Below are 23224 nucleotides of genomic sequence, written 5' to 3' on the forward strand. Positions count from 1 at the left end.
TTAGCCCATCAAGTATTGTCTGACCTTCCGAAGTGCATCCCACCCAGACCCAGTCCCCTACCATATCGCCGTAACACCGCATTTAGCACGGCCAAATCCATCTAACCTGCACATCCCGAGATGCTATGGCCAATCCACCTAACCTAAACATCCCAGGATACTACAGGACAATTTTCCATGGCCAATCCACCTAGCCTGCACTTCTTTAGACTGTGGGAGGAAACCAGAAAACCTGCCGGAAACCCACACAGACACAGGGATAATGTACAAACTCCACACAGTCACTCAAGGCTGCAACTGAACTGAGGTCCCACCACTGAGTCACTGTGCTGCCCTAAATACATATACATAGGATAGATTTAGGAACACAAATTTAAAACTTACTTTTCAGTAAGTATTACAGCATTTGTAAAATATTGTAGTGATTGGTATGAGGTTGGCCAGGTGGATCTCATTGAGTATGAGTTCCCTGATTTGGGCTGTTAACCTGAGCCAGTCAGGAAGCCCTGGCTGACATATGTGTACGGAAGTGTCAGAGAGTCTCCTCACTCAAGGGCCTGGCTCTGAGCTAGCTGGCCAGTCCATAGCCTGCACATATAAATAAAGGGTGACTTGGTGACAGGATACCTGCCTCCGAGCAGTTATTTCAAAGATGAGGCTAGCTTGCATGCACAACATGATCAATTCCTTTGCAACAATGTGAAGTTGCTGTTAAGAATGAGACACCCCTTAAAACAAAATCCTAAAGACTGCGCACAAACACTGAAGATGCAATGCCATCTCTGATAAAGGAAATGCGAGAACTGCAAGTCTTATTATGTTGCTGGACATGGTATCTCGACTAAACAGATTACCCAACTCTAGTTTTAAGAACACATTTAAAATAGCTTCCTCATAAATTGAACAGATAATCTGAACAAATAGGTGGTCCATCTCACTTAATATGGGATAATGATCAAGAGTGGTATACTACTATTACACACTACCTTTTAATTGTACAATGCCAAAAAATTCATTATAAATATCTCAACATAACTTGAATAATTTGGAGATTTATTAGATTCAGTCACCTCTGATTCAAATTCTTCCTGAAACTAATGACAAAACTTGGGTATGATGGCAATCTCACTTTGATGTTTGACGAATAGCCTTACTGACTTCTAAAAATCTCAAATCTGCAACAATTTGAATCTTGGATTCTCTTATAAATTCTCATTATCATCTCTTTTAGGGTTTTCTATAGCTTTGTGATGTATGCTCTGTATAACCACCAGATTTGCATGTCTTCTTATACTAAATTTGTGCATATAGTTAAAACTTAAATTGCTTCATCTAATCTTATTTCTCAAATCCTCAGAGAACCCAAATTCTATTCCTTTCATGGTAGGAAGATATTTTACCAAGATGCTTATAATATCCTGAGAAAACTGCAATCCATTTTTAAAAAACAGATTTTATACTGTCAGGAAGTAGGCAGCTCACTTGACTGGTTTTATTGCTTTGGCAGGAGGGCAAGTTGGATTCCTTGGGCAAAGGTTACGTGTCCTGGAGTCTGGCTCCTTCTAGCTGAAGTTGAGGAGAATTAATAAAGGAATACACCTGATCTCAACAGCCCCAGATAAGGGGCTGTGATCGTAAACGATCATATCCTAGGGCAATTCAGGCCTCCCAGGTTGAAAAGAGTGCTTAAAAAACAAATACATTTTGCAGTATAATAAACCACTTGCCCTGCACCACACCCAAACCAATATCACAAATTGGAGTGAAAGACTGACCAGAGAACAACTAGCATTTATTAACTTGTGACCTAACAATGGGCAAACTACCATGAAAGCAGAAAGGGAGAAATTGATAAAGCAAAGGGCTGCATGATCCTCCGATTTTCTTTTAAATGAGTTCCAATAACATGTTGTGGTAGCATGTGGAAATGTGCCTGTAAATTGCCCACATGAAAAACTCAAGTTGTTGTGGAAGCATCATGTGTTGAGGCACAAGAACCAGCAAGTCAGCTTCCCTATACTGATTCCTAGTACCTAATGACTTCTCCCGTCCACCTCCTGAGTCATGAGCATTCACAATATTCCTGCAAATCACAAGATTTGTAAATAAATTGCAAGCATTAACTCAATGTGATATTAGACAATATCATGGGAGAAAAGGAAATAATTGATTAATTAGTTAATTAAATATAAGATGTAAATATAAAATGTAACAAAAATTGGACATTTAACTTGAATTCCCTGACTGCATTCAACACATTTGTCTGCATCTTCTGCAGACTGAGTTGGACTCAGTGCCAGCTCCTTGCAGAAATACCCTTCCACTGAAAAGGCAGAAAAAACTTCAGAGTCAAAGACAAAGACTGTCATTAAAGAAGCAGCACCTACCTTGTTTAACCAGTCTGCACGCTCAAGATCCTGGAAGTTAATCTGCAAAGAGAGAATGCATTGCCAGTTTTAAAACACTGATTGATAAAATCAGTTTAAGGATGTCTGCAGTGTGATAGGCCTGAAAAAGCCACTTTACCCAGAGTGTCTAGGCATTAATATAATATGAATCTTGTGACTCACCATACAGATATCAGCGATGTGATTTTAGGCCTCCATGATTGGTGGGAAAAAGAACATGACAGCAGATAAAATGGAGCAACTCCAATTCCTGATGGTTTCCACAGTTTAGCAACATTTTATTTGATAGATGAGGCTTTTCAAGGCCTCAAGTGAGTAAACCAGGCATCTGCTGCCCAAACTTTAAACCTCCTCATCCTCAAAGTTCTCACATTGCATGAGTAGAGTTTGCAAACCAATGCTCTCATCAAATAGTACTGCAAATGGGGAGCTGATAAGATGTGTATGTCAGTGTGCCTCATACAATCTGCAATCAAATAATTTGAATCATAGTAAACAAAACTCTGCTTCAGATTGCATAAAAAGTATCCGTGCTCATACACTGTATGGCAATTTCCTTTCATATTTCTCGCTGTAAATATACTTATTTTTAAGGTGGAAACCTTCACAAAGGCTCCTGTAATGTTGCTACAAGTTACCATGGGAAGTATCTCAGTATTGGATATAACTGCAATCAGATGATCATCAAAAATCAGTAAATTGCCATTTCATTTTGTACAAATTCCCACAGAAAACTTCCCTTTGTGGACAAGGTGATGGGCAGGGGAACAGGTCAGTTATTCACCCAATTAATTTCTAAACAGCATAGTTAGGACATATTACCCCTATCTGGTTTTGCCTAATTTTTATGTAGACTATGAGGAAGTTTTAAAATTAAATCCCAGAAGACAAATGTTACAGCTTTTGTTTTTATGTATATTTCTATGATTGTTATTGTCTGGAGTGTTAATTACTGAAATCGTTGATCAACTTTAGTCATTAGCAAGATAAATCTCAGAATTCAAACTGCTGTCCCACAAAGCCTCTGTCCCACATTCTGAACAGTTTTGAGGTTGGATCATACAGTACTTATGTCCAGCTTCCAGAGTTCAGATAGCAGGAGGCAGAGTGCTTATCCCAGTACATCGTCCAATCCATCTTGTTCTTATCATGCTTCTGATCCTCTTCCTACTATCATGACTAACATTCACGTCGATAATGCATGGTCCCCTGCATTACAGATACCAGTCTTCAACCAATTCGAATCACTATGTGATATCAAGAAACACTTGGAAATTTTGGATGCTGCAAAGGCTATGGGCCCTGATAACATTCCAGCAATAGTACTGAAGACGTGTACTCCAGAACGTGCTATTTTTCTAGCCAAGCTGTTCCAGTATAGTTACAACACTGGCATCTGCTTGACAATGTGGAAAATTGGCCAAGTATGGCCTGTACACAAAAAGCAGGACAAATCCAACCCAGCCAATTACCGCTCCATCAGTCTCCTCACGATCATCAGTGAACTGATGGAAGGTGTCATCAAGCAGCTCCTGGTCAGCAATAACCTGCTCCGTGACGTTCAGTTTAGGTTCCACCAGGGCCACTCAGCTCCTGACTTCATTACAGCCTTGGTTCAAACATGGACAAAAGAGCTGAGGAATGTCATACCTAGCACAAAGGAAGATGGTCGTGGTTGGTGGAGGTTATTCATCTCAGCTCCAGGACATCTCAGCAGGCGTTTTTCAGGGTAGTGCCCTCGGCCCAACCATCTTCAGCTGCTTCTATGACTTTCCCTCCATCATAAGGTCAGAAGTGGGAATGTTCATCAATGATTGCACAATGTTCAGCACCATTCACAACTCATCAAATACTGAAACAATGTTCAAAATGCAACAAGATCTGGACAATATCCAAGCTTGGGCTGACAAGTGGAACGTAACTTTCATGTCTAACAAATGCCAGGCAATGACCATCTCCAATTAGAGTCAATCTAATGACTTCTCTTGACATTCAATAACATTACTATCATTGAATTCCCCACGATCAACATGCTGCAGTTACCATTGACCAAAAACTGATCTGGACTAGCCATATAATTACAGTGGTTACAAGAAGAGTATAGGAATCCTGCAGTGAGTAATTCACTTCCTGACTCCCCAGTATGCGGTCAGGAGTGTGATGGAATACTCCCCATTTGCCTGGATGAGTGCAACTTCAACAATACTCAAGAAGCTTGACACCGTCCAGTACAAAGCAGCCTGCTTAACAGGTATCCTACCCACAAACATCCAACATGGATACACAGATATGAACCAGGATGCACTACAGTAATTCACCAAAGATCCTCAGACAGCACCTTCCAAACCCATAACCTCTACCATCTGGAAGGACAAGGACAGCAGATACATGGGAACACCACCACCTGCAAGCTCCCTTCCAAGCCGCTTACCATCCTGACTTGGAAATATATCGCTGTGCCTTCACTGTCACTGAATCAACATCTTGGAACTCCCTCCCTAATAGCATTGATGGTGTATCTACACCAAAAGAACTGCAGCAGTTCATGAAGACAACTCACCACCACTTTCTCAAGGACAGTTGGGGATAGGTTGTAAATACTGGCCCAGCCAATGAAGCTCATATCACCTGAATGAATAAAACAAAATGAGACCCTTCCATTTCAGCGTTATGTGTATCAGACTGGAAGATATGAATCTGTACCCATGATTCCCCAGCACAGAGTTCCCAATCTCACAGCTGTCATAGACATAGGGTGGGGATTAGTTGCTTAAAAGAAATAGATAACGTTCAAATCATCCTAGGATACGCCCTGCTCTTATGCACATAGAAGAAAAAAGTGAATATGACAGATCAAAGGATCACTATACATTCTACTGCGAGGAGCTACACCAACAAGGGAAAACAAAAAAATGTACTTCACCCAGGGTGAACTTTTCCTTGTAAAAGCAGTGAAATAATTGCAGTAACACTCTGGTTCACAACACCTAACGCAATTGTGTTAGCCTGGCATTTGTTGTTAGCCCTTACAGAAACCAATACAACACAACCGTGAATTTAAGTAAACACTACCATTACCCTCCCGCATATCATACAAGATCACTCACATATTTTGTGGGTTCTCTGCACGTGAATCAATCAAGAGATTTTAACATGCAGAAAGCTACAATTATACATTTCACATGAATTGTGAACATTTGATGATACTCCCACAAATCTCACAGCAATAAAGCAATAGCAGTACTGAAAGCTATATACATAAATATATCAATGTGCTGGGACACAGCAGACCTCAGGGTCAAGGTTACTAATTGAACATTTAATTTATTATTTAATTTTAAAAAGTATTTAAATCCAAACACTGGTTTGGTTCAGGTGATTTAAATTTCTGACAAACTCCTGTCCACTACACCTCCAATTTTTGTGTCACCTGCAAACTTATTAACCAGACTTCCTTTGTTCACATCCAAATCATTTATATAAATGACAAAAAGCAGTGGACCCAGCGCCGATCCTTGTGGCACAGCGCTGGTCACAGGTCTCCAGTCTGAAAAGCAACTCTGCACCAATGCAACCTTGATATCAAGGACATCGCCTCTGGAATTGAGCTCATTTATCTGTGTTTGAGCCTAGGCTGCGATAAGGTGAGGGACCCTGACAGAGCTCAAACTGGGTGTCAGTAATCCGATTATTTCTTCATAAGTTTTGCCTTACAGCACTGTCAATGACACTTCCCATCATTTTGCTAATCGTTAAGAGTAGACTGATGGGGCAGTATTTGGTCAGGTTGGATTTATCCTACCTTTTGTATACTGGACATATCTGGGCAATTTTCCACATTGCTGGGTAGATGCCAGTGTTGTAGACTGGAAGAGCCTGTATTAACACTCCTGAGAAAGGAAGCATATAATAAACTAGCTTTACCTTAGTGAAGCATTAGTGTTAGTCCCAGACCAGATATAACTTCTTAACAAGTTACTTAAATCTGTGTACGTTTAAGCTGTGATGGAATATAGCTCCAGGAAGAAGCTATTTGCAATTCCAGTTTATATGTTAAAGTCACAAGTGACTTAATCCTAATGAGGTTTTAGAGATGGGGCCTCTGGCGTAAGTACTGTATAAGTGGTGTTTTTGAGTTCTATACAAGATGTGTCTTTGGATATTATACCAGGGTATGTTTTGAGTACCATACAAAAGCTGTTATTTTTCTTTTCAATTTTTGAAGAAGTGTTTTGGGATTAAGGGGATAATACTTTTGCTGCTTGTTTTTAAAAATCTTTGAATTTGTGTTATAAGTAGGTAGTTTGGTTTATTCTATTTTATCTTCATTTGTTTTGTTAATAAGCTTCTGTTTCATTGTTAAAGCAAAATGTGCAGTTTTGCATGTTTATGTTTCAATGAGAGACCACTCAATTAAAGCCAAGATAAATCAAAATGTGATTTATCAAGCCAGGTTTCAGTCTGGTATCTGACTTGTCCAGTATTACTGTCAGCTAGGATCATAACAATCGATATTTCCATTATTACTCTCCTGAAAGCATCAGAAGGCATTACAGCCGAGCCCAGGTGATTCTGAGGCAGTTATAGCACTGCTATTAATTCAGCATGACTGGTCCCTATCTGTACCAATCACTGTGCAGTGCTGAAAGTATAGTTTTCTAACTATAAAGTCCCGTCAATCAATCACGCTCAGAAACTGGGTACTCTCCATGTGCCAACTTCCCTGGCTTGAAATGTACAAACACTTAATAAATACCAGATTTTCCTACTGAAGGGAAGTGTGGGTTATTTACTGCACACTGGTCAGTTAATGTGTCAATAATAAGGGGGAATAAATTGGTTTAAAACACAAAGTTTTACAGGGGGAAGCTCTAGACATGCCTAAAAATGATGTTGAGGCTATGCTGAATCAAATAAATAACTGAGTGAGAGAAGTATTGCTGACAAAGGGTAACTAGATTTGAAACACTAACTCTGTTTCTCTCTCCACAGATGTTGCTAGACCTGTTGAGTTTCTCACTTGTAGGTGTTTCAGATTTCCAGCATCCACAGTTCTTTGTTTTTTTTAAAGAAATAAATATTGCTTGCCTGAGCCATAAATTAGCATACTCAGTGACTCAGAAAGAAATATATTCATGGAGTGTGGGCATTGCAGACACTGCAGCTATTTGACTGGGGTCCATGTTTTACTGCGAAATTGGACTGATATACCTAGAATACACATCCTCCCACCTACCCTCCTGCAAAAATTCCATCCCCTATTCCCAATTCCTTCGCCTCCGCCGCATCTGCTCCCACGATGAGGCATTCCACTCCCGCACATCCCAGATGTCCAAGTTCTTCAACGACCGCAACTTTCCCCCCACAGTGGTCGAGAACGCCCTTAACCGTGTCTCCCGCATTTCCCGCAACACATCCCTCACACCCCGCCCCCACCACAACCGCCCAAAGAGGATCCCCCCCCGTCCTCGCATACCACCCCACCAACCTCCGGATACAATGCATCATCCTCCGACACTTCTGCCATCTACAATCCGACCCCACCATCCAAGACATTTTTCCATCCCCACCCATGTCTGCCTTCCGGAGAGACCACTCTCTCCGTGACTCCCTTGTCCGCTCCACACTGCCCTCCAACCCCACCACACCCGGCACCTTCCCCTGCAACCGCAGGAAGTGCTACACTTGCCCCCACACCTCCTCCCTCACCCCTATCCCAGGCCCCAAGATGACATTCCACATTAAGCAGATGTTCACCTGCACATCTGCCAATGTAGTATATTGTATCCACTGTACCCGGTGTGGCTTCCTCTACATTGGGGAAACCAAGCGGAGGATTGGGGACCGCTTTGCAGAACACCTCTGCTTGGTTCGCAATAAACAACTGCACCTCCCAGTCATGAACCATTTTAACTTTCCCTCCCATTCCTCAGACGACATGTCCATCATGAGCCTCTTGCAGTGCCACAATGATGCTACCCGAAGGTTGCAGGAACAGCAACTGATATCCCGCTTCGGAACCCTGCAGCCCAATGATATCAATGTGGACTTCACAAGCTTCAAAATCTCCCCTCCCCCCACTGCATCCCAAAACCAGCCCAGCTCGTCCCCACCTCCCTAACCTGTTCTTCCTCTCACCTATCCCCTCCTCCCACCTCTAGCCACACCTCCATTTCCTACCTACTAACCTCATCCCGCCTCCTTGACCTGTCCGTCCTCCCTGGACTGACCTATCCCCTCCCACCTGTACTCTCCTCTCCACCTGTCTTCTCCTCTATCCATCTTCGGTCTGCCTCCCCCTCTCTCCCTATTTATTTCAGAACCCTCTCCCCATTCCCCTCTCTGATGAAGGGTCTAGGCCCGAAATGTCAGCTTTTGTGCTCCTAAGATGCTGCTTGGCCTGCTGTGTTCATCCAGCTTCACACTTTATTATCTTGGATTCTCCAGCATCTGCAGTTCACATTATCTCTGATATATGCTACTAGGGTTAAATTCACCTTCTATCTTGGCATATGTAAACAAGCCCATAGCTTGAAAATGGCCGTTGCTACAGGGATTGTGTTTCAATAAATCTGTCTAGTAGGTCAAGCAATTGGCATAGTTTAATGAAGTGTATTCTTCTACTAGTTATTTCTAATTTCAGAAGCAGGAAAATAAATAATTATCACAGCGGGTGCACTTCATTAAAAAGTCATTTGCTTGACTACTGTATAAAATGGAAGGATTATCATTTGGCATTTCCACAGTAGCTATCTGAATTTGAACCAAAGTTGCTTGGAGGGATATTCTGAACAAGGTAACAAATACATACTTTGAGAAATGAATGACAGGGTCTTGTATCAGTGCACAGCAGGGCTGACTCAGGTAGAATATAAACACCAGCTCTGACTAATTGGGCCAAATGGTGTGTTCCTGTGCTGTACATTTTGTTCATACATACCGATTTGGTTTCTCTACTAAAATTAATTCAGCTCAAGCATACTATTGTTCTCACTACTCCTCCCAACCATTTGTTGCAATTATGTTACAAGGATAATTTGCTTTCCATCCATCAATATGTACAGCAACTGCAGTATGGTTAAGGAAGCAATTGTTGGGGGGGGGGGTAGGTCTTTCTTAATGCTTCCATCAACCTCTGTTGCTTCTATTCTGACATTTGTTGCTATTTCTGACTTTATTTATGATAATGCAGAATTCTCTTCAGCCACGCTGCAGGAAGAAGATGGATCAATTCTGCTACAAAACTGCGGCATCCTGACTAAGCTGAATCAATGTAACAGCTGCTGATATCAGCAGAACAACTTCTGTTCTTGTTGCCAGCATTTTCTTTAAGGCGCGGTGAAACAATCTTAATGATTCAAATCCTCTCGTGTCCTGTTTCAGGCCTGTGCTAATTAATCAATGAAACAGTTTGGCATCAATTTAGAAACAAAATCAGAAATTGCTGTAAAAACTGAGCAGGTCTGGCAACATCAGTGAAGAGAAGTAAAGTTAACATTTCAGACCCTTCTTTAGAGCTAACTGTAGCTGGTAAAAGATTGGTATATGTGTTGAAGATAGGGTGGGGGAAGGAGTAAATAACAGGTGGAGATAGAGCCCAAAGAGAGAGAGAACCATTTGGATGGACAAAGGAATGGGCAATAGACAGCCTGGGGGAATGAATAGCTGCTAATGAGGACCATTAATATCGGACAATGGTTTGTTTGTGGTAGCAGCCCATGTGATGACAAGGCCTGGAGTGTGAGGTTGGGGTTAGGATATGGGAGAAGGTGCTCAGGCCCTAAAATTGTTCAACTCGATACTGAGTCCAGAAGGCTGTAGAGTTTTCAAATGGAAAATGAGGTGCTGCTCTTCCAGCTTGTGCTGAGTTTCACTGGAACACTGCAGCAAGCCTTCTCTGAAGAAGGGTCTTGGCCTGAAACATCAGCCTTCCTACTCCTCTGATGTTGCTTGGCCTGCTGTGTTCATCCAGCTCTACACCTTGTTATCTCCTGAGACAGAGATGTTGGCAGATGTTATGTCTTCTGCGGTTGCAGGGGTAGGTGCCACTGGGCTGTGGGGATCAGAGGAGGAGTGAACCAGGGTGTCCCAGAGGGAACAGTCCCTGTGGAAGGCTGACAGGCAGAGTTCAAGAATATGTGTCTGGTGGGGGTGACAACATCCTGCTGGAGATGGTGGAAATGGGGGCTAATGATCCTCTGGATGTGGACAAGGGGGACCTTATCGCTGATGTGGAAGGGAAGAGATGGAATGAAGACCAAAGCATCAGACACAGCTGAGGCCCCTCTCAACCATGGCGATTGATAATCCTCATTGGAGGAAGTCGGTGGACATTTTGGAGGTTCCTTTGTTGAAGTTGGCATCAGCAGAACAGATGCCATAGAAACAGAGAAACTGGTAAAATGTAATAGTCTTTACAGGAAGCAGAATGTGAGGATGTATATTTCTTCAGCCACTCACCCCCACCTCCGCTGTCAGCTTTGCACAGGACCGTTCTTTCCAGGGCACCCTGGTCCACTCCTCCAACCACTCCCATTCCCAGCATTCACAGCTCTTTGGCTTTTTTGTCCTCAATTTAGTTCAGGTCAGTTTGGGCCAAAGTTCTTATCGAGTCATACAGAACAGAAACAGACCCTTCAGTCCAACTCATCTGGGCCAACCAGACATCCCAATGTGACCTTGTCCCATTTGCCAGCATTGGGCCCATATCCCTCTAAACTCTTCCTACTCATATACCCATCCAGAATCCTTTTAAAATGCTGTAATTGTACCAGCCTCCATGACTTCGTCTGGCAGGTCATTCCATACACGCTCCACTCACTGTGTGAAAATGTTGTTCCTTCGGTCCCCTTTATGTCTTTTTCCTCTCACCTTAAACCTATGCCCTTTAGTTTTGGACTACTCTACCCTGGGGAAAAGACCTTGGATGTTCACCCTATCCAACCCCCTCATAATTTTATAAACCTCAAAAAGGTCACACCTCAGCCTCCATCACTCCATAAATAGCCCAAGCCTATACAGCTTCTCCCTGTAGTTCAAACCTGAATTAGCTTTTTTGTGATTCAGAATAATCAAAGATTGACTTGAATTTAGAGAATACAGGGATTTAAAGGTTTTAAGGCAGTGTGGAGGACTGGCATGTTAGAGGCAAGTGTAGTTCCTCTCTTAGAAAGGAGCTTTTTAAAAGCAGCTCAGGTAATATGTTACCTCAACAGAAGTTTAAATTGTGCAGCTTCCAGAAAAGAAGGGTTTGATCTGAAATCTGCAGGTTATTAGAAGCTCCCTAAGCAGAAATTTAGTTACTGCAGCATATGTGAGTTTTTAACACAGTTCAAAACTGTTGAGAGCAGCCAGTGTGCAGATCTCCAAGGAGAATGCTTTTAGAACCACTTTCAAAGGGGGCAGTTTTGACCAGAGAGGACAACAAGAAAAGGTATACAGAAACCAAATACTGTTCTGTTGGTGATTCTTCAGGCAATGTAAAAGTGCTGAGACCTCAACAATTCAACTACAGAAGCTATCACAGCTTCTGGATCTGACTTCAAGTGTTAACATCTTCATTTCAATAAGGAAGTAAAGCAGCAATCCTCAGAGACCTAGTGAGACTATAAGTTTTTTTTTGTCCTATCTGTACTTGTTTTAATATTGCTATATGCATCTTTCAATTAACAACCTTATGTCTTTACCCTTAAGGAACCTTCTGTAATAGCTGGTAATAAATAAACCTTTAATTTGTTCAAACAAAAGCTTGATATACCTTTGGGGCGGCACAGTGGTTCAGTGGATAGCACTGCAGCCTCACAGCGCCAGGGACCCGGGTTCGATTCCAGCCTCGGGTAACTGTCTTTGCAGAGATTGCACATTCTCCCCGTGTCTGCGTGGGTTTCCTCCAGTTTCCTCCCACAGTTTAAAGACGTGCAGACTAGATGGATTGGCCATGTTAAATTGCCCGTAGTGTTCAGGGATGTGTAGCTTCAGGATGGGTCTGGACGGGATGCTCCAAGGGACGGTGTGGACTTGTTGGGCCGAAGGGCCTGTTTCCACATTGTAGGGAATCTAATCTATACTTTAATTTGTATCACTAAAAATTAAAAAGAGAGCTAAGCAAACTGTAATAATTCATTTCACTGACCATGCTGTGGACACCATGGTGATCATGACAAGCACCAAGAATGAAAGATACCGAAGGCAAGAGTGCAGCTGGGATTTCTGAAGAAGAATGAAGTCAGCTGTCAAAATTATTTGGGACTGCTTTTAATCAGGTTATAAGCAGGGAACAGTCTTTGTGGTTGAAAAGGAGCTGAAAACTGTTCCTTGTATCTGATTACGTTTCTGAAAAACAAATTACTTTCTCTGATACTTTGCAACCAATCAGAAAACTGGCACTTGAGGTCGGAGACATAAATAACATGATAAATAATTCACACTTTTCATCTTATTTAGTTTTAGATGGCTCTATAACTGTAATTTGCAGAACAGATTATGAAGGCATACAGTAAACATTTACGATACATGATATTGTTATTCCTCACTGGGGTAGTCTGCTGGAAATCAAGCCCCACTCCTCCCAGAATCTCCGTGAAATTGACAGATTTTATAATGTATGCAAAGTTCCCCAACATACCTGTCTTTCAGACCCGGGTCAACACAATGCATGGATCAGGTTTCTGTTATTAACAAGAATTACTATCTATTACAAATTATTAGACTGAAGCAACAGGTGAACAGTTATAAACTATTGGCATTCCAAACTACTGATTAAAACTTTTATCTTCTCGTTAAGTTCCCCCTTACACAGGGTTGAAAACAGTTTATGGACAGGGGGGAAAACTGGAAGGACAGGTCTTTATTCCCAGGTTCTATTGTTGAGATGATCTTTATGACTCTCCTGCAGTGGCCATCTTTCTCTGGTTGGGAAGAGACAAAAGGTGGCCGGTTTACTTCTAAAAGTCAGATTCATCAGTCAAAAGTGACTGCATACAACAACTGCAGGAAAAATACGTTGGTTTTCTTCAGGTTTACAGTGAGCTTTGACTGCAAAGAACAGACAGACCGCTAGTGAGCTGAGGATGAACTAAATACTTCTCTCTCTCTCTTTTCCTGTAACTTGTTCCCAACAGTTCCAAGCTGCTCAATTACCTGAGAACTGATCACAAAGTTCTTGGTGGAAAGGAAGGTGTCTCTCATTGATAACTGGTCTGCATGTTCAAACAGTTCTCTATGTGATGCTTGCAATGGGGATTAGGTTACTAGTTTCCAAATCTGCAGCCACACTTTCAAGCACTGGCTTTTAAAACAGGTCTTTCTCATTCCACAGGTATTTTATAAACTCACAAATAAAAAGACACAGTCCTGACAAATAAACATTTCCTTCTATTCGTACACCTGATCCATTATTTAATATTAAAACTGGTCACAAAGATGTCATACACCATTTGTTACTCTTCATTGTTGATGACAAGTCCGCTGACTGAGCAATCATACTCTGACTGATCTCTGATGAGGCTGTATTTACTTAACAACTACAGTATATATTAGTATGACTTGTTCTTCCTATATATCAATTTCTAGCCCAAGTTACCATAAGCAACATGACAGGATGTGCCCATCACATTGTTGAAAATAGAAAAAAAAACCACAAGCATTTAATACTGGTAGAGAAAAATGAGGAAGGTGGTAAGTCATTTCCTTCGGTTTTTTTGATCATCATCGAGATGATTCAAGTAGCTATCAGACAAAGAAACTACTGACACTAATCATCATCCAGTTCATATCAGGCTAAACCCATTCAGATCTCTTCCTTCTAGATAGCACCCAACTTGCCCCATGTTGGAACCTGTGCTTCAAGGCCCAAAATTCATAGAGGAACAGTACAATCAGCCAATAACATGACAAGCCCCAAGAATGTTTTCCCTTAAACAAATGTTAGTTATCAGTGTCGCTCAATAAACATGCAATTACAAAGTGTATGAAGCGCACTCATTGTATATCAGTAAAAGGCAATGCACTGGTCAGTGTTAACACTGAGACCCTCATTATGGATAAAGGAACAGTAAAAATTCCACACACAGGGTGATGCTTTGCCAGCTGTTCTGGCAAAATTATTTATGCTGACCTCACTTTTGAATCATTGTGCAAATGAATAAGTATTGTAACAGAAAACTGTGAGTCACTTCAAGATTCCATTCTCATTCTGGGGCTCAGGTTAAAGAACTCAAACTTAGCTGCTGTAGTCAATAATGTCAAGCAAGTCAAGCAATTCAATTTTAGTAAGAACCGAAAGAACTGCAGATGCTGTAAATGAGGAACAAAAACAAAGATGCTGGGAAAACTCAGCAGGTCTGGCAGCATCTGTGGAGGAGAAAAAAAGAGTTAACATTTCGGGTCCAGAGACCCTTCCTCAGAACTTCTTTTAAGGCCCTAGGATGAAGTCTATTTGAGGAAGGGTCACCGGACCCGAAACATTAATTTAATTTTAGTCATGGAATCCCTAAAAGTGCTTGCTTAAACTATAAATTCTTCCTCAAACAACAGAATTTTTCCTCCACCAAGAGCTTGTGAAAGTGTAAGGATAGGGCAAAGTAGCATGCCAGTACTTACAGCATGGTACCAAGCACGGTAACAAAATGCCTGCAAAACAACAAACCAGCTCGGCGAGCCAACCAACCTCAACACCCACAGCCTGAGCTACAAATCTACTCCAAAACCTTAGTACTTACAGTATCACTCTGGGAGAGAAAAACAGTACTCTTCAATGTTGGACAACGGCAGAGCAACAGAAAATCACAAGCTGAACAAACTGATAATACTGCCAGAAAAGCAAAGCCTGAACAAAAAAAAAGGCTCAGTATTGATATGCTTGTCAGGTAGCATCTTATTAAGTGGTGCAGTGTGAATGTTTCAATCATGTAGGGTGAAACAGGATTGCCTGAGTGAAAGTATTCACCAAGTATTGTAATTAACAATGGCACTGGTTAAAGGTTCAGTTTCATCTCTTCCTTTCTTCTCGCTAAATGTTTGTGAACAAGAAAACTTATCTACCATCTGTTGTGCGTATGTGCCTCCCTGATCTAATGTCCTTGCGCTTGACAAAATGTTTCAATGCAGATATAAATGGTTCAGAGAACAGAATGAGTAATAAAGTGAGATAACAAAGTGTGGAGCTGGATGAACACGGCAGGCCAAGCAGCATCTTAGGAGCACAAAAGCTGATGTTTCGGGCCTAGACCCTTCAACTAGGGCCAAAACGTCAGCTTTTGTGCTCCTAAGATGCTGCTTGGCCTGCTGTGTTCATCCAGCTCCACACTTTGTTATCTCGGATTCTCCAGCATCTGCAGTTCCCATTATCTCTGAGTAATAAAGTGAGCTGTCCATTAAATATGACTCATCTCCAAAAAACAAGTCTAATTCTCTTCAGGCCAATTTGGATTTTTCCATCCAATGTTATCTCTTAAAGGGACATTGCTGTGCAAACATTTAAAAGAATAAAAAACAGTACAGTACAGCACAGAAACAAGCCCTTCAGCCCACATAAACTGCACCAACACATGACATCTTTCTAGACTAAAAATCTTTAGCTTTACCCTCTATTCCCTGCCTGTTCACGTATCTGTTGAGATGTCTCTTAAACGTTTCCATTGTATCTGTTACTACCACCTAAGGACTACTCTTATTCTTATCCATAAGTAAGTTAAAACTTACGTAATTATAGTCAATGTTCTCGAAATGCTCCCCTACTGAAACTTCAATCGCTTGGCTGGGCTCATTCCCCAATTTCGGGTCTAGTGTAGCCACCTACTCTAATTAAACTATTTACTCGTGGCTTCAAGAAACCCTCCTGAATGCACCTAACAAATTTCTCCCCTCATCTAATCCCCTGGTACTAAGGGTGTCCCAGTCAATATGGGGGAAGTTAAAATCACTATTATAACAACCCTGCTGCTTTTATATTTTTTCATAATCTGTGCACTTAGCTGTTCCTCTATCACCAACTTGCTGTTGGAAGGCCTGTAATACAAGCCCACCAAAGCAACTGCACCTTTCGTATACCTGAACTCTACACATAAGGTCTCACCAAATGAGCCCTCCAAAGTGTCCTCCCTTGAGATAGGTGTAACATTCTCCCTTATCAGTAACACAACTCCCCCACCTCTTTCACATCCCTCTCTATTTTGACTGAAACATGCAAATCCCAGAATGTTAAGCTTCCAGTATTGTCCCTCTCTCAACCAAGTATCTGGAACAGTTACATTATAGTTATATGTAATAATCCAAGCTCTAAGTTCATCTGCCTTGTGTGTCATACTCCTTGCATTAAAACTAATACACCTTTAAGGCAGCCAGTGCTGCTATGTTCAGTAACCTCTCCTTGTCTGTTCTTTCTCTGAGCTTTACTGACCTTAGTCTCTGACTCCTCAAGCCATTTTACTTGCTGACCTACTGCTCTGGTTCCCAGTCCCCTGCCATACTAGTTTAAATGATGAGCATTAGCAAACCATCCTGCCAGGATATTGGTGCCTGTCCAGTTTAGGTGCAACTTCTTGTACAGGTTCCACATGCACTGGACAATATCCCAATGATCTACATATCTGAAGCCCTCCCTCCTGGACCATCTCTATAGCCAAGTAGCCCCACTGACATGTGGCACAGGGAGGTCCTGCTTCCAATCAGTCTTCTATCTTTGTCATTGTAACAAAAACTTTCCTTACTTATCCTTCTTCAACTGTATGCTGCCTTTGTGATCAACCACGTTATCCTTCTTCAACACATCTCCACTGCCTTTCAGTTAGGTGGAATGGCTCTCATCCGGTTCCACTATCATCTCTCTATAGGTAACCAGAGAATGATTTGGCAGTGGCTTCTGGTCCTGATCCTACAACCACACCTCAGCCTCTGGTCATCCTCAAGGATGTACCTTAGTTCTCCTCCTATTTCTCATCTCTATGCTACTGCTCAGTGGCATCACTGAAAGGCAAAGGCACTATTAGCTTTCACATTGATGACACGAGCTCCACCTCACCATCACTTCACTTTGCTCCTCTACTATCACTAAAATTATCAGACTGCCAACAACAACAGTACTAAATAAGCAGAAATTTTCTCTAATAATATTGGGAAGGCAAAACCACTGTTTTTATTCGCTGCTCCAAATTCTGTTCCTTTGCCACTGATTCCATCCTTCTCCCTGGCAACTATCTGAAGCTGAACCAGACTATTCAGAACCCTGGTGTCACCTGACCCCAGGGTAAACTTCTGATCACGTAGCCCTGCCATCACTAAGATTGCCTGTTTTCATCTCTGTCACATCACCTGACTCCATCTCAGTTTCAGCTTATCTGCTGCTGAAATCCACATTCATGCTTTTGTTATGCTCACCCCCACCTCAAGCTTAAGGTGATCCAAAACTCTGTTAAGAAAGCTGACCTGCTACAACTGAGGCTAAATTCAAGACCCTGAAAGCAAAGAAGGCTATTTTGAAGGGAGTTCATAGCACAGGCAAAAGAAAATTAGGATGACTTTTCCTTTCAGGAAACAAAAGATATTCAGATGAAAAAGGCAACCCAGATTTCTCTCCAGAAAGTTTGATGGGAGCTAAGGTACGAATAAATGGAATTGGTGGAGGATATATTCTGGGTCCTTCAACAACCACAACTGAAATACGATTTTGTTATCAGGAAAAGTAATTGTCATAGTAGTCAAGACATTACCTATCAGGGAGTAGACTTATTTCTGGGCAATAATTTGGGGAACTAAAGGTAATAGCTTCACCTATAATTACAGAATGCCCAAAGGAGGTTTAAAAAACCAAGCAATTACTGCAGAGGGGCTACCAAGTCTAGTCAAGACTGAGATAGGCAGATTTTTAATCAGTAAAGGAATCAAGAATTATGGGGAAAAGACAGGAAAGTGAAGTTGAAGATTATCAGATCAGCCATGATCTTAGTGAATGACTAAGCAGATTCAATGATTTGAATGGCCTATTTCTGCTCCTATGTCATATGGTACGTCATACAGGAACAGGTTCTAGGTATTTTTCCCTCGTGTGTAGTAACCAGAGTGACTATTAAACAAAATCCATCAATAAAGGTCGACATGACAAATGAATAAAAGGGTAACTGAAACTTTCCTGAAAGGTGAAGATAATTCAGAGGAAGCATTTGGTATGACATCACAGAAAGAAGATTCAGACTTTAATAAATTAGCAGTCAGCTTATACGGAAGTGGACACCCAAAGAGTTGCAGAGTGATATTATCTTGAGAATGGAGTGGAAGATGAGGAAGTTGAAATCCCCCAAAGACTCTCAGATGAAGAATGGTCAGTTGTACATCAGATAGTGATAGCCCTCAGCTACTGAGGGGAGATATTGCAAGTTGCATGTGAAATTCCCATGACAGGACATGTGGGGATCTGAAAAATTCAGACATCCATAAACAGGCATTTTACCTGGCCAAAAAAGCAAAAAGATATTGTGCAGTTTTGTAAATCATGCCAAACTTTTCAAGTTGTACATAAACTTCAACATGTAGTTAAACTAGCGCCCCGATTCCAAGATAACAAAGTGTGAAGCTGGATGAACACAGCAGGCCAAGCAGCATCTCAGGAGTGCTCCTGAGACGCTGCTTGGCCTGCTGTGTTCATCCAGCTTCACACTTTGTTATCTTGGATTCCCCAGCATCTGCAGTTCCCATTATCACTCACGCCCCAATTCCAAAACTGGTTTTTGAAGAATCGTTCAGTCGTGTATTAGTAGACTGTGTCAGACCATTGCCTAAAAAGAAATGTATCCTGACAATTATGAATATGACCACTCGATTTCCAGAGGTTTTTCCCTTAAGAACAATCAGAACTAAAGTGGTTGTGGAAAAACTAACAGTTTTTCACTTGTCAAAGTCTACTATTGATGCAGCCTCTTCTGGAATACTGTGTCCAGTTCTGGTCACCCGGTTATAGGAAGGATATTATTAAGCTGGAGAGAGTTCAGAAGAGGTATACCAGAATGTTGTTGGGTATGGAAGGTTTGAGTTATAAAGAAAGGCTGGGACTTTTTTCAGTGGAGCAAAGGAGGTTGAGAGGTGACCTTGTAGAAGTTTATAAAATCATGAACAGTATAGACAGGGTTAATGGTAATGTCTTTTCCCTATGATCAAACACTACCGCCCAGCGGCTCTGACCTCCATAATCATGAAATGCTTTGAGAGGCTGGTCATGGTCCACATCAGCTCTAGTCTCCTAGCCTGCCTAAATTCCCATTAATTTGCCTACCAATGTAACAGGTCCACAATAGGTGCCATTTCCCTAATCTTGCACTCATTCCTGGAATATTTGGATAATAAGGACACTTACATCAGACTCCTGCTCATCGACTACAGCTCTGCCTTCAACACCATAATCCTGGCCAGACTGATCTCAAAACACCGAGACCTAAGTCTCAGCGCTGTTCTCTGCAACTGGATCTTCTGTTTCCAAACCACAGACCGCAATCAGTGAAGATACCCAACAGCACCTCCTCTACAATAATCCTCAACGCTGGCACCCCTTCTATATTCCATGTACACCCATTCGGTGTAGCCAAATTCGGTACAAACACTATTTACAAGTTTGCTGATGACACCACCATTGTAGGCCAGATATCAAACAACAATGAGTCAGAGTACAGGAAGGAGGTAGAGTGCTTGATGTTGTGGTGCAGTGATAACAATCTCTCTCTCAATGTTAGCAAAACAAAAGAACTGGTCATTGACTCCAAGAAGAAAGGAGAAGGACACACCCCTATCTACATCAATGGAGTAGAGATGGAGAGGGTCGAAAGCATCAAGTTCCTAGGAGTAACAATCACCAACAATGTGTCCTGGGCCTCCCATGTAGATGCGATGGTCAAAGCGGTTCAACAACGCCTCTTCTTCCTCAGGCGGCTTAGGAAATTCAGCATGCCCATAAGGACCCACACCAACTTTTACAGACGCACCATATAACAAACACTCACAAAGGATTAAAGACCCCATTCCCACAATATGCAGACCCAACATAGTTTACAAAATACCATGCAACAATTGCCACAAACATTACATCGGATAGACAGGAAGGAAACTTGCCATCAGAATACACAAGCACTAACTAGCAGCAAAATGGCACGACAAACTCTCCTTAATATCAGTAAACTCGGACAATGAAGGCCACCAGTTTAACTGGGACAAGGTAACCACAGTAGTCCAAGCCAAACACAGACATGCATGGAAATTCCTAGAGGCATGGAAAAACTCATACAGATCAAAACCGGAAATGACACTACTCACCATAACGGACCAAACAGTATAGATTCCAAGCGGAGTGGAATAACATCACTTCAAGAGGCCCCACTGATGATGTTACCAAGCATGGTAATGAAACGTCTGAACAATAACAAGTCAACTCGGGAGCAAGTCAACAACCTCACTTGAAGCTTGACACCATCCAGGACAAAGCAACCCATGTTATTGGTGCTCCACCCATCACCTTCAACATTCATGCCTTCCACCACAGACACACAGGGACAGCAGTATGTACCATCTAAAAAAAAATGCACTACAGCAAATCACCGAACCTGCAACCTTCACCAAGGACAAAAGCAGATGATACCCAGGAGCACCAATATCTGCAAGTTCTCCTCCAAGTCACACATTATCCAGAGTTGGAACTACATCACTTTCCTTCACTGTCACAGAGTTAAATTCCTGGAGTACACATCATAACAACACTCTATGCAGCTCACCAACATCTTTTCAAGGTCTTGGGATCAGCAATGAAATCTGGCCGAACCAGTGATATCCATGTCCCACTGTCACAACATGCTACAATATAACTACTACTTTAGAACCCAAATGTCTAAATTGAACTACCACATATAACTTTAAGTTTGGCTTGTATTTTTAATTTGTGTGTTAAGAAAGGGAGACATAGTTTTAGCTTCATTTCAGATTTGTTCTGAGAGAGGTGGCACAGTGTCTGAATTTTGTTAATATATGGATTTTATCGAGGGTTTACAGTTCTGGAGTAGAGTTTAAGGTGAGCAGTTCAGTGCATTTGGGAAAAAAGCATAGAAGTAAAGAAAACTGCTGTTGCTTAGCACCAGTTATTCCAGTATCACAGATACACAGAGCCATCTAGAAAGTCAGTCAGTGTGCATCTTTTCTGTCAGAGCAAAAGGCTCTGTTATTGTAGCAGTATCCAGAAAGTCCAGCTGAGAAAACCCTGAGTGGTTGAGAAGAAAACTCCAGAAGCAGGAAACTGCTGGAAGCTGGGGATATGGAAAACCTATGTGGTGGCACTGAAAAATGTTCAGAAATTAGTAAGAAGGTGGCTCCAGAAACCAATTCTAGCTATTCCAACTTAGCAAGTGGAGACGGAGTGACTTTTCTCTGAGTTTGAATATCTGTTAGATTGTTGTTAAGGGTAAGAGTTAAAACTTTTGTTTCTGACATTTGCAATGAAATTTTTCCAAATAATTCTAGTACAGTGTAAAATAGGCATTTTTCCCTTCTGTATGTAATAAACTTCAATGTTCTTTTATTAAAAGTATATCGTACCCTTTTATGAATGAGTTTAGCAACTGACCACTACAGTAAATAAATAGCAAAAATAAAATGTGTGATCTATCAAAGATAATGGGAACTGCAGATGCTGGAGAATCCAAGATAATAAAGTGTGAAGCTGGATGAACACAGCAGGCCAAGCAGCATCTCAGGACCACAAAAGCTGACGTTTCAGGCCTAGACCCTTCATCAGAGAGGGGGATGGGGTGAGGGTTCTGGAATAAATAGGGAGAGAGGGGGAGGCGGACCGAAGATGGAGAGAAAAGAAGATAGGTGGAGAAGAGAGTATAGGTGGAGAGGTAGGGAGGGGATAGGTCAGTCCAGGGAAGATGGACAGGTCAAGGAGGTGGGACGAGGTTAGTAGGTAGGAAATGGAGGTGCGGCTTGGGGTGGGAGGAAGGGATGGGTGAGAGGAAGAACAGGTTAGGGAGGCAGAGACAGGCTGGGCTGGTTGTGTGATGCAGAGGGGGGAGGGGACAAGCTGCATCACACAACCAGTCCAGCTCATCCCCCCTCCCCACTGCATCCCAAAACCAGCCCAGCCTGTCTCTGCCTCCCTAACCTGTTCTTCCTCTCACCCATCCCTTCCTCCCACCTCAAGCCGCACCTCCATTTCCTACCTATTAACCTCATCCCACCTCCTTGACCTGTCCGTCTTCCCTGGACTGACCTATCCCCTCCCTACCTCCCCACCTATACTTTCCTCTCCACCTATCTTCTTTTCTCTCCATCTTCGGTCCGCCTCCCCCTCTCTCCCTATTTATTCCAGAACCCTCACCCCATCCCCCTCTCTGATGAAGGGTCTAGGCCCGAAACATCAGCTTTTGTGCTCCTGAGATGCTGCTTGGCCTGCTGTGTTCATCCAGCTTCACAATTTATTATCTTATGTGTGATCTATCAAGCCAGGTCTCAATCTGGGATCAGACTCGTCCCACATCCCATCAACTGTGAATATGTGTAACCTGTGAATGAACAAAACAATGCAGTGCTATATCATATAATCTTGCTGTGTCTTACAGCCTCATGGGAAGATTAGACACAGCAAGATGTTTCTTAAGAGATAGCAGGAACTGTCGATGCTGGAGTCAGAGATAACACAGTGTGAAGCTGGATGAACACAGCAGGCCAGGCAGCATCACAAGAGCAGGAAACTGATGTTTCAGGTCTGGACTCTTCTCCTTAAGTAAGGTCAGTGTTTTCCTTAGCTTACCTAAATAATCTTCAGCCACACAATTAGAGTAAGGAAT

The 23224-nt window shown here is 42.1% G+C and overlaps 1 protein-coding gene across 3 annotated transcripts in view; it reads right to left on the reverse strand.

Annotated features, from left to right (window-relative positions):
- Nucleotides 1-23224, reverse strand: part of esyt1a (extended synaptotagmin-like protein 1a) — a 132202-nt gene that overhangs the window by 79737 nt on the left and 29241 nt on the right. For 2 of the 3 annotated variants that reach the window (XR_009443513.1, XM_048523350.1), the window contains exon 2: nucleotides 2388-2429. Coding sequence is in view for 2 of the 3 variants with exons in the window: in XM_048523350.1 (XP_048379307.1) it covers nucleotides 2388-2429 (42 nt within the window). In the remaining variant the exon portion in view is untranslated. Of the gene's footprint in view, nucleotides 1-2387; nucleotides 2430-4968; nucleotides 5047-23224 lie in introns of those variants that run through there. The other variant, XM_059643449.1, reaches the window with a different exon arrangement.

This window comes from Stegostoma tigrinum, chromosome X (genome assembly GCF_030684315.1).
Source record: "Stegostoma tigrinum isolate sSteTig4 chromosome X, sSteTig4.hap1, whole genome shotgun sequence".
Classification (NCBI taxonomy): Eukaryota; Metazoa; Chordata; class Chondrichthyes; order Orectolobiformes; family Stegostomatidae; genus Stegostoma; species Stegostoma tigrinum.